Raw genomic sequence first — 18,030 nt, 5'->3', positions numbered from 1 at the left:
AAGGACCTCAGTTTCTTTCTTCCAAACATAGAATTGTTCTTGGAAAGTGTTTTCATGCTCCTCCCAGGTGTAGTGGATAGGAGTGAGTTTACTTCAGATTACTCATTACTGCTTGGTGTTATTACTCAATTGTATCTTTGTGAAAAGTTTTTGCCATGTGTGGTTTGTCCTTGTGATTGCCCAGGAGCTTGAACTCATGAGAACTTGACTCAAGTGAGCTTTCTTGACCCTCAGTATAAATTGTCTGAGGCTCTGAATAAACTTGGCTATTGCATGTGACTTTGGTCTGTCTCATTTGTTGGCTCCCTTCTCCAGCTCCTACACCTCTAGAGTAGTAACAGTTGTTCTCGTTAGTAATTTATATTTATGGTTGAGCTGTATCCTGTCGTATGGATATAGTATAGTTTTTTCCCACACTTACATTAACAGGTATTTGAGTTGTGTGCAGTCTTATTTTGTCATAACTAAAACAGATGCTGTCTTACACTTTAATTCTTATAAAAATCTTTAGGTGTTCATATGCCTTTATGGAAGAAGAGTGGCTAGATCATAGGATCAAAGCATACTTAACATTATATGAAATTTCTAGGAGTCCTCATTGCTTCACTTTGTCAGCATTTTGTATTTTATATGTTGCTCTAAGAGTTTACATAAAACTAGTATTTTTTTTTCTTTAAATGTGTGATAGATTCTATAGTGAAGCCATCTGTTCTTTTTTTCCTTTTGAGGACCTTTAGTTACTATTTCGGTCTCTTCAAATATGCATGCATATGTGTATATTTATAGATCCTATTATTTCTGAATCCCTTTTGTAAATTAAACATTTCAGGGAATTTATTCATTTCTTTGATCTAAGTTACTGAAGTCAAGGACCTAAGAAAGGTTTGAATATTCCCATATGTCCTCCTACCACAGGATCTGTGGTAGAAGCCGCTATTTAATTTCTGATATTAGTAGTTTGTATCCCCTCACTTTTTTATTCATCAGTTCATTTAGGGCAAAAGCTTTCCCTCTCTTTCCAGGAAAGTGTAGGTAGTTTTTGGCTTTGTGAGTTTCATTTTTATCTGCTTTACTCTGCTATTGTAGTGTGACTATAACCATAGTACACAGCACACAGATAACAAGAGCAGCTGTGTTCAGTAACGCAGCTTCATTTAAATGTGTAGGCAGTGGGTATGATTTCACTAGACATTCATCACCAAGCTCCAGTTTTATCAATTTATGAGTAATTGAGGGTTTTTATTTTATTGATTTTTATAATGAACCTTTTTTGTTGTTTCATTAACTGTACTGATTAGATGTTTTGTTTCTCTAACTTTTGCTTTCTGCTAACTTCAGGTTAATTTACTCTGTATAGCACTGTAAGACAGCACCTACGGGTGAGAACTGGCATCACTGATCCTGTTTTTTCCTTTCTGATGTGCACATTTACAGTTTTACATTCCTCACTAAGTTCTGCTTTAGCTGTGTCCCACAAATGTTGACATATTGTGTTTTCCTTATCATTCAGTTCAAAGCATTTTCTCTTTCTCTGGTGATCCCTTTGTGAGCTGAGAGTGCTTAGAAAGATGGTCCTTAAATTTCAGATATGTGGCAATATCCCAGATACATTTTGTTATTGGTTTGTAATGTGATTCTTTTATCGTCAGGTGATACACTCCGAAATGAATTCAGTTCTTTTAAATTTATTGTACTTGTTAAAATGGCCCAGAATGTCATTTGTCCTCATCACTTTCCAAAGGTATTATTGTAATGGATGTATATTCCTCTGTACATTAGTGATATATACTATAATTATTACTTCAAAGGTGTATCGCAGACACACACACACAAACACACATATAGTGCAAATGAATGTATACATGTGTATGCACACACAAAGACATACATACTTGCCTGCACTGTAATCTAGATAATGTCACCCAGTGGTGAGCTGGGATGGCTACTTCCTTACTTTCCTTCTCTCAGGCATCATAGTTTGTTGCCTATTATTCAGTATCGAAACAGCTGTTTAATTATTTCTCCCATTTGTGGTTGGCCCATGGCCGGCGAGCCAATTCAATACCATTTCCTCTTTCATAGCTAAAACAAAGTCATTATTATTTTTACTCTTTTGAAGTGTGATCTCAAATTGTCTGAAATATAGACAAAGATATATTTTTTCTTCTGACATGAGCCCATTAATCTTTAATCACCACAAAATATCCTAAGCCTGTCTCCCCCAAGAATTCTGGTTCCTTTTTACTGAGTGTGACTTTTTATTTAGAAACCCAACTCTGAGCATGGCTATGCTCATTGCTACAAGGTGGCTTTGAACCCATGATGCAGTATAGGACAGGACTTACAGAAAGGAAAATTTGCAGTAAATTTCTGCTAAAAAATAATAACTCTGTAATAACAAGACAACCTAGTTTTAAAAAATGAACAAAGACTCAGAATAGACATTTCTCTAAAGAACATAATACAGATGGTTAACAGGGACAAAAAAGATCATTAGCTGTCAGGAAAATGCAAATCAAGCTACTGCTCCCCCAGACCACCACTATAATTTTAAAGGGCAGAAGATAATAACAAGTGCTGCATGGACATAGAGTATTGAACCCTTAAACATTCCCTCAAAGGTTAAAGGTTACATTGCTGTGCAGTCCAGCTAGTCTATTTTTAGATGTATGCACCAAGACTAGTGAAGACACATCTATACAAAATGTATACAGGAAACTATTGCAGCTACACATGCTGGCACAGGCCTATAATCCCAGCTACTCTGGAGCTGAGGCAGGAGAATCCTAAAGCTAGTTCAGACCCTGGGAAATCTAGTAAGACCTTAGATCAAAACTAAGAGTAAAATAGGGGGGCAGAATGAGTACTTACCTAACCAGACCAACGCCTGAGTGAATTCGCAGTGCGGGGGAGGGAAGAAAGGTTGTAACATCTCTCCAGTTTCAGCACTCGGGAGGCAAATGAAACATTGTGAGTTCCAGGCCTGCCTAAGCTACAGGCAAGATTGTATATATGTATATGTGTATATATTTAACATATAGCAAGATTATGTCTCGAAAAACATTAAAAATCATGCACACTAATGGTTTTAGCAGCAGCATGGTAATTACTTAAAGTTGAAAACCACTTACATATATCCACATGTTGAATACATGAATGTGCTAGATCATATGACACATTCTTATTTGCTAATATAAAAATATTAAAGTACTGCTACATCCTTGAATGTGGATGAACCCTGAAAATGTGATAAGTGAAAGAAAACAGTGACCTTGGATATGAGTAGAAATTACACATGAATCTCCAAAATGAGGAAATCCATAGAGATAGAAAGTAAATTCTTAGTTACTTAAAGATGGGGATATGGTTGCAGTATTTAAAGTGGACACAACATCATAAATCATTAAAGTCTAGTGATTTGTGTCCAGTAAACAAGCTGATTTAAAGGCACAAGGGGAAAACCAGGCATCCCTAACCACCCAGGCCTTCACTGCAGCCATGTGAATTTCTGGCTATTACCCCTGAATGAGTAGAACCCTAGAACCCTGTTATTTCTTTAACTGGAAAAAAATACAATAAAATGAATAGTGTTCTCAGTCTCTAGCAAAGTACAAGAAAGAAAAGCTGCTGGTGTTTTCCCACATATGACCAGTAAGTCCCCTTCCCAGTTCAGGCTCTGTACACTTGGACACTACATAGCCTCATCTAGCCAGTCAAAAGTATAGTGTGTGTGTGTGTGTGTGTGTGTGTGTGTGTGTGTGTGTGTGTGTGTGTGTGTGTGTGTGTGTGTGTTTAGAGAAAGAAAGACAGACAGACACACACACACACACACACACACACACACACACACACACACACGTGGGGGAGGGAGAGAGACCAGGTAATGTGCAATGGGTTGACATCAAGTGTCTTCCCAAATTGCTCTCCACCTTATTTTTAGAGACAGGCTCTCACAAAGCTCGCCAGGCCAGGTACACTGTCTGGCCAGCACACCCTTGGAGTCCTCCTGTATCTGCCTCCACAGCACTAAGTACACAGACCGATTGATACACTAGGTGCACTACCTTCCTTCTGAACTCAGATCCTCAGGCCTGCACAGCAAGTGCTTTACCAGTTTAGCCAGCTCCTCAGCCTCCATTGTGATTTTTTAAAGTGGAGGAAGGAGAATGGGTAAAGAAAACAAATGGAAAATTACTTAGAGAAGAGACAGACATCTAGAGAGGGTTAGTTATTTCCTGAAATAAAAACTAGCTCCTCACATGATAGTATATCAGGAAACACATGGGTGAGAACTGTTGAAGGTTAGACTTGGAGAAAAATAATATTGTAACCAAGGTATTGGAACAATTCTATTACTTTCTATTTATGAGTGTTTGGTGAAGATGATTTTAGAAAAACAACTTTTGGAAAACCTGATTAAAAACCATCAGAAATATTCTGTCCCCATCATTTTTGACAAGAACAAATTAAAAGGCTGAAGAGTGAGTGATGGTAAAGAGCAGAAGTACTAAAACAGAGGTGTCGTTGTCACATCTTAAAAGAGCAATCTGGAGTTTTAGGATCTAGGCAGGTGGCCTGGCCTTCTCTAACTTTCATTAGTTTATGCTCTGCCAGATTAAACCTCGGTGATTTTTAATAGGTTATATTAACATGCTTCAGTTTCTTCATCCACACAACAGAATCAACCAAAAAGAATTCAATAGCATTAAAATAGGCATCCATATTGAATCTTACATAAATCCAAGTCCAACCTGGGAAGCCCACTTCAGGTGCTTATCTCACAGTGAACTTCATGCAGGCATTGGTTCCCAGGGTCAGTCAGGATCTGAGTACCACACAGGAGATGTTAGTGTTACCACAGTAATGGTCAGAATCCATTACGTCCACACCATCTGATAGCTGAAAGGCCAGAGCCGGGCCCATGTTAGTAGAACCCGAGGAAGTGAGGGCACAGTAGGGTAGAAAGGCCACAGCTGCAAGGCAAAGAACTGACACCACGGGGACTACAGGGCTTCTCTTTCCCTTTGCCGTTCAGTTTTCTACCAAGGCCTCTGATTTCAGAACCTGGGAATCTGCAGACAGCAAGCAAAGGTTGTCCTCCACTTTTCTGATGTACATGAGAACCACAGAAAAGGAAGGGAGGAATGGCAGATCTTAGAAAGATCCGCTCTGATACTCATTCTTCTTTTCTTAGGTGTACATACATTTTATTTTCTAGAGCAGTTTTAAGGACACTATTGGAGAAATTATTTTGGCCACTCCACGTAGTTAAAAGGATATTTATTTAATGGCGTAACTCACAAATTAAGTGAAAAGTAGGTCGCAGGGTCTGGGGAAGGTGTATTGCAATCCAGCGGTGTTCTCCGGAGCTCTGCACAGTCCACCTTCACCATTCAGCATCCCGGCACAGAGAGAGCACACCGAGAGAGCGCTGGCCCATCCAGCTCTCGGGTCTCCAGGCGCCTCCCCTCGCCCCGCCTCGTAGGTGTGACAGTTGCCAGAGTCTCAATGGGGGTTGGAACTTCCAGATCCAAGCTGGAATGGCTACCCACTACAGTATACAGCTTCCGTTATCAACACCCCTCACCAGACTGGCATATTTGTGTTAGTGAACCTGTATTGGTACATCATGTAGTTTACCTTGGGGTTCAACCTTGGTGGTGTGTGGTCTTGGACAAATGTAGAATAACATGTGTCCACCATGTTAACATCATGCAGAACATTTTCTGTGCTTTGCCTGTTTGTCCCTCCTCCTAAACCCCACTAATAGTAGGACTTTTTCCCTCTGCTCTCATAGTGCTGTGTTTTCTGGAATGTTCAATATGGCAGAGATACAGAATACAGCCTCACCAGATAGGCTCCTTTTACTCACTGATGTGTCCTAACAAGTTCTCCTGTGCCTTTCTTGACTTGTGCTTCATGTTTGATTAAATGCCCCCTAAAATTGCACATTAAAAGCCCAATCCCTAGCTTGGTAGAAAGGTGGTAGAAACTGAAAAGGTAAGGCCAAATGGGAGGCCTTCAGGTGATGGGAGTGTGCCCAAGAAGGAGACTGTGGGCCTGTTCTCCAACCCTCCCACTTGTGTCCTGGCTAGGTAAATGATTTTGCCTGAGATTATGGTTACAGGCTGCCATAGGCCAAAACCAATGGGGCTAACCTCTCATAGACTGAAACCTCGAAAACTAAACCATAATAAGCTTCTTATCTTAATAAGGTGATTATCTTAGGGATTTTCAACAGTGACAGATAGCTGACCAACACAGCTCAATAGCTCTTTTTTCATAAACAGTATATAATATTACATAGAATACATTCACCCACTGAAGACTATTTTGGTTGCTTCCCAGTTTTGGTCATTATGGGTAAGCTACTAAAAATATCCATGTATGAGTTTTTGTATGGATATAACACTTTGGTTAACAACAAGAGTATATTATTAGGTCATGTAATGTAAGTATTATTTAGTTTATACAGTTTGTAGAAACCACTGAGGTATCTTTCACTGTTGCTGTAACATTTAGGTTCCCATCATCAGTAAGAGTTTCTGTTGTTTCCACACTGTGGTGGCTACTTTTGTCAACTGACACAGTCTGGAATCACCTAAGAGTCTTTTTTAAACTTTCTTTTTATTTATTCTTTGTGTCTTTCACATCATGAATTTTAATCCCATTAATTTTCTGGTCCCTTTTTATCTGCCCTCTGCCCTTGCAACCACTGCCTATATATATATATATATATATATATATATATATATATATATATATATATATATACACACATATATATATATACATACATATATATACATACATATATATGTATATATACATATATATACATACATATATATACATACATATATATGTATGTATATATATACATATATATAATTTAAGGGAAAATCTCATCACAGAAGCTATAGTATGACACACTGAGTCTCACAGTAAACCCTTTTATCCATATATCTTTCCTTGCAAGTGTTCATTGCAAGAGTCATTGGTCTGCTTTGAGACCTCTGGTTTCTGCTACACTGTGGATGCTGGGCCCTCACTGGGACTCCTCTTGGCTATCCGATTGTTGCCCTGTGTTATGGCGCTCTTTCAACTTTGGGACTGCAGAAATGGTCCCTTCATGTGCTTCAGCAGATCATAGATGGGGTGGATGTTGATTCTGGACCTGGGTAGTTGCAAGGTTGGTCAGCCCTCCAGCTGTCTCCCATCTTCACCACCAGGGTGAGCTCTCCAGCATTGCCCTGGCTAGTCTCTTGAGTCATTACATTCATTTCAAGTATGGGGTCTTTACAATCCTCTGCCACACCCATAAGAATGATTATTATTTAAGAACAAAGAAACAAAAATCATGAAGTAGCTAGTTCAGCAAGGCTGTGAGGAGACTGGCACCCTTGTCCATATATTCAACATTAATAAAATAGTAGATGAAGTAAAGCACAAACAATCATGTGCTACCTGTCCTGGCATACAGAGTTGTTGTGGTTGTCTTTCTCTCCTGAAAGCAAGACAGCAGGAGTAAGGATCCTAGACTGCAGCTGCCTGCTCCATATTGCCCTTGCCTGTTGCCAGTGCCTCACCTGGCCAGATCTCTCCCCTGTTTTATTTCTAGCCCTTGTTCCTTAAAGACCTGAATTCCTAATGAACCTGCCTTTGTCTGGATATTATTACTTTACCATGCTGTTTACTGTGAATATGTGAAAAGTTCAAAGCAGCCTGATGGCAAGCTCTCCTTCCAACTAATGCAGCCACCATGTGTCTTCCAGCAGAAGCGTTCCTTCCTGGATACCACCAGGCTGGCTTAGCCCAAAGCTGAAGGGGAAAGAGCAAAAGTTCCATGAGTAATAGTCTAATGAGAGAAGGGATCCTTTCTACCTTTAATCCCAAATCCCCAGACTCATCTTTTCTTGTTAGTAAGGGATATAATGTGATTGGTCTTTGGGTCAGGTATCCCAGCACACCAGCATTATAAGTTGTTTTCCAATTGATAAGAGCTGAATTCTGCCCAGGCTATCTTGCTGGTTGCTAGCTCCGTCTGGATGATTGCGAGTGTATGGTTGGAGAAGGGAAGACCAGGAGTCTGTACTATTACATTCTTGGTCACCAACATTGTTAAACAAGATACTGTGACTATGAATAAGACCCTAAGTAGACATAACAGAGGGACTGGTATAAATCGTTCAGGCAAGGAAGGCAAACTCATGCCCCAGGTGCCTGCTCCATATGGACCTGGCAGACCAGGAAGGAAGGAAAGCGTTGATCTGCATAGCCGCAAGCATGGGTCTTTGCCCTTCCCTGTTCATATTTTAACACAGTGGTGCTTGCTCTTCAGGCGGCGTGCTCCAGGATCTGTAGGACCTCAAAGCTGAGCTCAGACCTAGGAAACAGCAGTAAAAGACTAGGGAACAGGCACAGGGAAGGAGACAAAAATGGGTATGTGCCATGTCTGATACAGGCCAGATCTTCAGATCAATCACTTTTGAAACCGTTTATGATGTTTCTTTCATAATTCCATGTAGCCTGCTGAAAATGCAGATTTTTTTCCTTTTCCTTTCAGTAGATAACAGAATTATTTAAGTTCTAAATGGAGACAATTTTGTGCATCCTTTGCAAAATTCTTTGAAATGAATTCTTGTCAGATAGACTTCTTTAAAGAGTATAATTGTGTGTTAAAATTAAGTTAAACAGATTTAACACTCATGGAAAAATTCTCTTAAATGAATCCTTGTCAGATCAAGGTCTTTAACGATTTTTTAAAAAACTATGGTAAAATTTAAGCTTAAGAGGTTTACCATGCTTCTTCAATTTCTGGGTGGTGTGAGCTTGTTGGCCAGCTGGCTATGAAGGGGGCTCTTCCCAGAGATCAGTTCCTTGAACATAGAAGTTGTGAGTTCTCCTTCCTGTCCCTGGATATACATCATATCATCTCTGCTCAGTGATGAGGGAGGGCCTGTTCCACCCTCCTCCTAATTTTGTTCTAGTGTCTGTGAATCTTGTGTCCTCTTGCCTCCTTTCCTGGGATTCCTAGATTACACTGTGTGCACAATGTAATAATAGTTTTGATTGACCCAACTGCATATCGTCCATAAAAATAAGCTACACCAAACATTTTCTGTGATATTGAAAGTTCTCCACTGAATAATTTCTAATGACTTTATAGTGTAGATATGGTACAATTTAATAAATCAGAGAGTTTAGAAAATGAATCTGCAGTCAGGCAACTTTAGCCATTACTCTAAGGTTATTGTAACACACAAAAACCTTCCAGCACACTCTTTCACACATGCACAAATCCTCAAAGGAATGATTTTGTATGTGAAATGGTTATAGCTGTCATTCAGTTATTCTCGTGTCATAGTTTCGATATGTCTTCCAGGTTGTTAGGGAGTGATTACAGATTCCTGTCAAATGAGGGATCTGCTGTGTACTCAACATGAGGCAGTTTGTATTTTTCTAAATCTATTTCTGTCCTGTCTGAGGAGGTTAAGCAAATCTCAGTGATCCAGAGGGAAGAGGACCAGCGTCCAGCCCTGGAAGCACACACAGACTTGCCTGGGGCCCATAGACCTGCACACATGGATTAGACTTCTGCATAAATACACTTGTCTTGATTGTCACATTCCACCCAGAGTTAGACCCACATGCATAAAAATGGCTCCAAGCCTGGCTTTCAAAGCCCTTTGCCTCCCCTTTTGCTTTTTAACCACCCAGCTCAGAGACATTTTTTGTGTTATATCTATCAAAGATGATTAAGGGATTAGAAAAGTTGATTTATAAGGACATATTAAGAAAAGTAAATTTTGCAACTTGGCCCAAGGGAAGACATTATAGATATTTTCTGGCCTCACATCATGAAGGAGACTTAGTTTTGCTTTTTTTCAGTAACTAGATTTTAAGGACAGCAAAATTCAGAGGAAGTTTTATGAGGATAGCCTCACTTATGCTAATTAGATGATTGTGTCCGTTAAAAATTGCATTTAGCAGCTACTAGCAAAGTAGAAATAACAGCCTTTATTTTCTCTCCTCTGACATGAAGCCCAGAGCATATTGTCTGGGGCTGAAGTGTGGTACCTGTGATGTCACAGTATGTTTGAACCATCTTACCTCTAGGCTCTGTCATTCTTAGTAGTGACTTCTACTCTCAAGGTCTCCTGATATTTGAGAAGAGCCACTGTAGCTCAGTTGTTATGACTACATGCCAGAAAGGAAGTAGGCAAAATTAGTCCTGATTTACCATGATTACTCCAGAGAGCTGTCTCCTAAACAGCTCAGAATTCATATCATATGGCACTCAGTACCACATTTGCAAGTGGACAGTGAAATTTAGTGAGATTGCTTGTTTCATTGTTTTGACACTGGGCACACTTTCAACTACAGTAATATGAAGGGCCTTTTACCAGGTCTGACTAGAATAATGAGCGCTAGGTAGGGGACCAGGGATTTTTATCACAGTAATTCACCTCTAGAGTAACTGTAGTGTTAGAAGTTTCCATTTGTAGTATTACCCCTTGAGACTTAGTTCCCATTGCTCACTCTTACCTACTTAAGTGCATTTTTCAGCACATACCTTGAGTTGATTGTAAATAACTAGCCTTCTCAGTGGCCCCCAAAAATAATAACTAAAATGTTATGATTTCTATTAGATCCCAAGCATTGTGTTGTGCACTTAAATATTCCTGGGCAGGGCATGAGGACAGAGGAAACACGGTTCCCTGTGAGTTGCTGGTGGTGAAACTGGGAGATGGCCATTGAATTTGTTAACATTTTGCTTTCATGATTACTGATATTTTCCCAATGAAAAGTTTTCAAAATCACCTCACCTAATCCTCACTTTACTTCAGAAGGAGTCAGTACCATTACCACCAGATACATCATACAGGGAAGTCCAACATCCCACCTTCAGCAAGCAGCAGACTTTTGCTTCCCACCTAGGTTTCCCACTTTGAAGCTGGAGCACAATTTTTACCCAAACATGACTTGGAAACTAGTTAGAAGTGGGTCATTTGGGGAGTCAGTCACCCTAATATCTTTTTTCAGATCATAGGTAGAGCTTGTTAACACACTGAAATTTCATATGCACAGTCCAATGTGCTTTATTGCCCCTTTAGCCACAACCTTTTATTTTATTTTATTTTATTTTACAATACAATTCAGTTCTACATATCAGCCACGGATTCCCTTGTTCTCCCCGCTCCCGCACCCCCTCCCCTCCCCCCCCAGCCAGCCCCCCATTCCCACCTCCTCCACGGCAAAGCCTCCCCCGAGGACTGAGATCAACCTGGTAGACTCAGTCCAGGCAGGTCCAGTCCCTTCCTCCCAGGCCGAGCCAAGCAACCCTGCATAAACCCCAGGTTTCAAACAGCCAACTCATGCAATGAACACAGGACCCGGTCCCACTGCCTGGATGCCTCCCAAACAAATCAAGCCAATCGACTATCTCACCCATTCAGAGGGCCTGATCCAGTTGGGGGCCCCTCAGCCATTGATTCATAGTTCATGTGTTTCCATTCGTTTGTTTTAGCCACAACTTATCCAAATCAGCCAATCACCTGTAACTCTTCCTTTTAAGAACATAACCCTCTGTTGAAATGAAGTTTATCATGAGTGATGGTTTAATGTCAGATATCTTTAACAGCATTTAATTCACAGCAGGGTTTCTGTCACAGTGAACACCTGCTCTAATGCTGGATCTTAAGTGCCTGTATGTCCATTAAGAGTCTTTTTTATTATATTTTATGTTACTACTCATTATTTACTCAAAGCTTAAATTGTGGTTTTACATTTGAATAGAGCCCTCACATCTGTTCACTGAGGTGATTTGAGTTTTAAAAGCCTTAGGACTGAGAAGAGGCCCCAGGCACCTCTTTCCACTTCCTCTGGTGTCAGCTCTGCTTATCCACCATGTGTAACCAGCTCCTAGTCACCTGTTATCACATTAGCAGTACTCTCCTCCCCATCTCTCTCTCTCCCTCTACCCTCTCCCCTCTTAGTAGAAAAGATTTGTACAAATAGAGCAGTTTGTTTTTCAAAATGTGTGTCTGGACATGTGGTCTCCAGAGTTCTTTTATTGCACCATGTTGTAGCTTTTTCACACCCTTAAGAATGTTTGAAGACAGTAGCCTCTGGGAAGCCCAGTGAGTTAAAGAATCCCTGCATTGCGATACTTTGTGCTTGTTCCTAGATTTTCTGTCACAACATAGATTAATGCTTATATTTTATTTGCTTCAGAGTCTTTTTAAAATAAGTGAATGAAACCTGTCCCGAGCCTTTACCAAACAGTAAGTGAGGTGTGGCTTTGATTTGTTTTTCAGGGCAGCCTTTGGCAAGGAATCTGAAGTTCTAATTGGGAATCTCGGTGACAAACTTATACCTCCACAAGACATTCTCCGTGATGTCAGTGACCTCAAAGCTTTGGCCAACATGCACGAGAGCCTGGAATGGCTGGCCGGCCGAACAAAGTCAGCTTTTGGCAACCTCTCTACATCCCAGAGTAAGTACCCAGGAGGGCAGCAGCTGCTGGGTGATGCAGAGCCAGTCTGAACATGAGTGTGGGCGCTTGTCATCTAGTGGAGCATGCTCCGAGTGTCAGAGCCATGTTTGAGTTGTGTTCACACTGTATCTCTCTTACTTTGAGATTCTAGGGAAGAACTCATCTCAGCTTCCCTCTATGGAATATGAGCAGCCAAATGGCTCATGTCATATGGCTTCATACTAAACCCTAGAAATACAACCCCCTGGAAGATGGCAATACTAAGTCTCAAGAACAGAAAGCAATTCCTTTTGTCTTCTTTCCAGCAACTTCTCTTAGAGCCTGAGTACATGGTTACAGTTTTCCTTTAACTGGATAAAAGCTAATAAAAGTATCTAAAAAAAGAATAATAGAAGTGATTGAAATAGAAAATAGAGGTAATAAGTGTAGCTTGATTTTTTCGCCTCGCCCACAGTCAGGACAAACCTCTGTCACCCGCCAGTCCCACAGCTGCTCAGACCCAACCAAGTAAACACAGACACTTATATTGCTTACAAACTGCATGGCCGTGGCAGGCTTCCTGCTAACTGTCCTTATCTTGCTAACTGTGCTTTTATCTTAAATTGATCCATTTCCATACATCTATACCTTGCCATGTGGCTGGTGGCTTACTGGCGTCTTCACATGCTGCTGGTCATGGCGGGGGCTGCAGCCTCTCTGGTCATTGCGGCTGCTGCAGCGTCTCCTTCTGCCTTTCTGTCCTTTTATCCTGCCTAGCCACGGCCGATCAGGTTTTATTTATTAACCAATCAGAGCAACTTGACATACAGACCATCCCCCAGCACAGCCAAGTGCAGACCATCTCAAACACCTGCACTCAGGCCCATGGTCCTAATCATCCTCTATACGGACCTGCTGGGTAACGCCACAAAGAACCTGAGAATGGGCTCCCACAGGACATACAGAACATCCCACAGCAAATAAGGATGACAGTTATTCTGGAAAAGAGAAAGATGAGAGATAGCAATTATAGATTTCTAAGAAGTTGAGGATTAATTAATTAATTACTATAAAATAAGGTTTATTTCCTGTATGTTTAATTTTCCTACATTTGTGTATATTTACTGTGTGTGTGCATAGTACTTGTGGAGGCCAAAAGAAGATGTGGGGTCCCTGGGACTGGAGTTGTAAGTGGCTGTCTGCCCCCTGTAGGTGCTGGGAACAGAACCCAGGCCCTCTGCAAGAGCAGCAAGTGCTGCAACATCACACTAGCCACTAGTAGATGCTTTCTGGGCAGCTCAGTTCAGAAGTGTGCAGATGGAAAGTAGAGGCTGAGGGACACTAGTGTGGATAAAGAAGAAAGCCAGTTTAGACGTGCGAGTGGAGGGATGGGAGCAAATAAGGACAAGCAAGCTCTTGGCAGGAAGAGAGCACTGAGATCATCTCTGTCCTGTTAGGGCTAGCAATCAGATGGTCATTAGAAGAAACTGCCCATGTTTATTGTGACTGTAAATTTTGGAAGCAGTTATTTATTATCAGTGTCCTGTGAAGTTATTATTTTTTGAGTAACCACAATTGCAGCCTAGAAGTGGAAAAGGAGTGGATGAAATTCACAGAGATAAATTGTTCCATGAAATACAGGCCCATAGCCAGAGTCTTTGAGATCCCTTGAAGGTTCATTGCTTGTGCCCTCCAGTGCTGATCATGTGCCCATCTCCACAGCTGGTGCGGAGCAGCAGGGGGCGGGTGGGCAATAGAAGCGGTGTGCAGGTGGGAATCTTATCATGTGCTTTGCCTTTTTCTTCAAAGGTATGCTTTTCACCTTTGTATTTTTACTTATTGTCTTATCTACTTATACAATTACACATGTTCAGTCTCCGAACTCTGCACAAATACAAGCTCACCCTGTTAGGGGTGGTGTGGGCCTGGTGTTACATTTGAGCAGTGTGCGTGAAGCGCTGTCCGTGGAAGGTCACTCCACTCTACTATCCCGTAATCACAGGGCTGTTACAAGCAGCCACTGAAATCATCCCTTTTCCCGCCCAGACCCACTCTGTTCTTCCTCTCTAAAAAAGGCAGAGCTAATTTCCTCTTTGCTAACTGCAAATAGCTCTGAAAAGGAACCAGGTACCTCTTTTCCTGGTTTCTTTTGGCTCCTGTTGATGCAGGTATATTTCTCAGTGGTGTTTAGAAGGGATATGCTTGTTTGGTGACGTATGTATGTGTGTGTGTGTGTGTATGTATACACACACACACACACACACACACACACACACATACACACACGATCTAATATTGTGTAATACATTTTAAAAATTTTGAGTAGCATACCATGCCAGATTTCTAGTCGGTCCATTCTCAAAAGGTTTCACAAGACAAAACAGTTTGAAGCTAGCCACTGAGTGATTCAGACAAGCTAAACTAACTTGATGTCAACTGTTTTCTAAAGGAGAAAGATGCTCTCTAAGTTACACTTAACTTTGTAATTGCTCAATTTAGCTGTTGTGTTCATGTCACTGAGAGTACCCAGTGGAGATGATGTCTAATGCATGTCTTTAATCATCTCTGTTATTCTGACAAAGATCTCTTCTACTACGCCCATTAGTGCTATGTCTACTGTGCTCGGTTCCGTCTTATAATACAAGTTGCACCCTCTCAGTTCCTTTCAGGGTGATTATTCCACCCAGTGAGTGATTTAACTAACTGTCAGCATTTTTAAAATCAGTTCAAAACCCAAGTGAACTATAATCACTACTTCTGGTGTCTTTGCTAAAACAAAGCACCAAGCAAGCCTGCTTTATCTTGCTCACAGTCAGCCCAGTTCACCCCCACTTGCCAGGTCTATGAATTCCCAGAGAGATGCCCATTGATGTTGTCATTTGAACAAAGACAGAGATTCCATTGTTGGCCTACTTTGACTGCTCCATGTCAGTGTGACTCTACACCAGTGTGTGTGTCTAAAAAAGGACAGCTCTTCATTATTGTTTTGAAAAGTGAACCCAAAGATTACATCATCTTAAGTACTTCCCGGCCAAGAGACTAGAAAGCATGAAGATGATGCCCAGCAAGATGGGGAGGAAATCAGGCTTATTTCTTGTTCCACATGCTGGTAACTGTTTGCTGTGGTAAATGCCATGTTGCATTAAACTCACATTACAACTGTAATGGACTAGAGACAGCTGGCAGAAAATCATTTTCATATTAAACATCTCTTCAGTCAAGTACAGCAGGATCCTCACCCACCTGAAACATGTCATGGCCTCCTGAGAAAATTATCATCTATTGATGGCAAAGTATGGTTGGTCACACATTGTCCAGGAGATCAGAGTGAATGGCATTTCCAAGGGGGATTTTTTTTTCTTTTCTTTCAATATTTTCCTAAATGTCATTCTGTCTCCTTTACATGCAAAGGGGTCTCCTCCCCCTTTTCTAGATGCTGACTGCAGAAAGTGTTGCTTTTACTCTGGGGCTTCTACAGTCCATGGTTGCTGTTCCATCTCCTGAGGGTATTCCCCCATCAAACTTCTCTGCACCTGTTCCTCTAAGATTTTTTCAGTTTGAGAATAGAGCGATAACTCATCAATAAAGAAAGCTTGCTGGTCTTGCAGAGGATGTGAGTTCAGTTCCCAGCTCCCAGATAGAGCAGCTCACAACTACCTGCACCTCTAGCTCCAGTGGATCCTATATCCCCTTCTAGCCCGTGTGTGTGTGTGTGTGTGTGTGTGTGTGTGTGTGTGTGTGTGTGTGTGTGTGTGTCCGTGTGTCCCTGCACACATGAGTGTGGCACAGCATGTGTGTGGAGGTCAGAGGACAGCTTGCAGAAGTCAGTTTTCTCTTTCTGTCATGTGAGTTCTAGTGATCTAACTCAAGTCAATGGATTTGTTGACAAACAAACTGAGCCAGGTCCACTGAGCATGAGTATTTGTGATGGACATTTGCACATATTTCCCACCACTTCCCACTGTTTCACCCAGTCTCTAGTAATCACCATTCAGCTCTAAATTTCTGTAAGATATTTTAAGAACTATCTATTTAGGTATGCTGTACACTTTTTTCTATTGACCTTTTTAAATTTCATATGCAGTCTATCAACCCCTTATTAGACGTGTAGTTTGTCTCGATTTGTAGGTTGTTCACACTATTGACTTTTTGCTTTTCAGAAGCTTTTTAGTAAGTTTAATGCAATCCCAGTTGTCTGTTTTTGCCTTGATTTCCTGTTGAAAAGACTGTCCGTTCTGCAGTGTGCTTGCCATCTTTGTTGAAAATGAGTTGATTGTGACTGCATGGCCTTATTTCTTGACTCTCTGTGGATATGTCGGTTTCAGAAAGCAGATACACAGACCTGAAGGAGCCCCCGGGGCTTGTTCTGCCCAGGATGCTTTCTCACGGAGTTCCTGTATTCTGTCTTGGGTTTTGTTCAGATCTCTAGGATTAAGGTTCTACAGCTTCCTTGATTATATACTGTATTGTGCTGCTTAAGCTAAATTACTACTTAGGAGGCCATATCTTTCTGTTAAGGCTGTATGCCTTAATCCTTTCTTCATGTGTTATGTTCTATTCAGAAATTCAGTGCTCAATACTTTCTTTTTAAAATGTATCTAAAGGGCTGGAAATATAGTTCATTCAGTAGACTATTTGCCTAGCATGCACAAAACCCAGGTTCAATCTCCAGCACCACATAAAACAGGAATTGTAACACTAGCTATAATCCCAAAATTCAGGAGTTAGAGGCAGGAGGGTCAAAAGTCATCTTCAGTTCATTAGTTTTGATCATCATTTTCTTCTCATGCCTCAACAAAATTTCTATACCTTAGGTACATGAGTTATTGCATATATCATTTTTGAAATTCATCTGAGTTGTAATCAATATTAATGTGTCATCCTTTTTTTGTATTACAAACATTTTCTGATTGAGAAACTCTGTCTTGTTATGCTCTGTAATATATTCTAGATATTTCACTGTGCCACACTGAATCCACTAGCCTATATGGCTATTTAAATTAAAATGTCATTTTTTCTTTTTGATCGTTTCACTGTCATCAGCTCATTCTATTGAACATTGCTGTGTCTCGTCATCCCACCCACGGAGGAATGTTTTTAACAGTAACAGTCCATATACTCTACCCTTGCAGCATACTCAAAATGTCTAAATGGTTGTCTTGAAACCTGAATAACTATTTGAACCGTTCAGCCCCTAAATCACATATGCACCTGTGGAGACCCATAGAGGTTTCCTAGGGAGAACTTATTCAGGGTCCGAGAATCTGAGCTTGCTTTACCCTGCAGGGCTACATAAGGGGATGATTTGACTACAGACGTGGTTACCATGTGTTTGGAAGGGTCTACACTTGGCTGTATGGTGTCCTTTGATCTAGCAAGGGGGAGGTCTTTTGCCCTGCCCCTTTGGCATTGTTATAAAAAGCCCTTTAGAATATATGGGAAAGGTCAATAGGTATTGACCCAGGTCCTCCCGAAGTTATCTTGAGTTTCTGTCTTTCTCCTTTTCTCTATCTTTCTAATATTTTCTTATCCCTCTCTCCTCATAAGCACCC

At 40.9% G+C, this 18,030-nt stretch overlaps 1 protein-coding gene across 2 annotated transcripts in view; it reads left to right on the top strand.

Annotated features, from left to right (window-relative positions):
- Exoc4 (exocyst complex component 4) overlaps nt 1-18,030 on the top strand; it is an 810,377-nt gene that overhangs the window by 685,532 nt on the left and 106,815 nt on the right. For both annotated transcript variants that reach the window (XM_076566558.1, XM_006990369.4), the window contains exon 14: nt 12,321-12,499. In XM_076566558.1, the coding sequence (XP_076422673.1) occupies nt 12,321-12,499 (179 nt within the window). The remainder of the gene's footprint in view (nt 1-12,320; nt 12,500-18,030) is intronic.

Source organism: Peromyscus maniculatus, chromosome 3 (assembly GCF_049852395.1).
Source record: "Peromyscus maniculatus bairdii isolate BWxNUB_F1_BW_parent chromosome 3, HU_Pman_BW_mat_3.1, whole genome shotgun sequence".
NCBI classification, from domain to species: Eukaryota; Metazoa; Chordata; class Mammalia; order Rodentia; family Cricetidae; genus Peromyscus; species Peromyscus maniculatus.
Note: the sequence above shows the minus strand (reverse complement) of the source record. Positions and strands in the feature narration are given on the sequence as shown.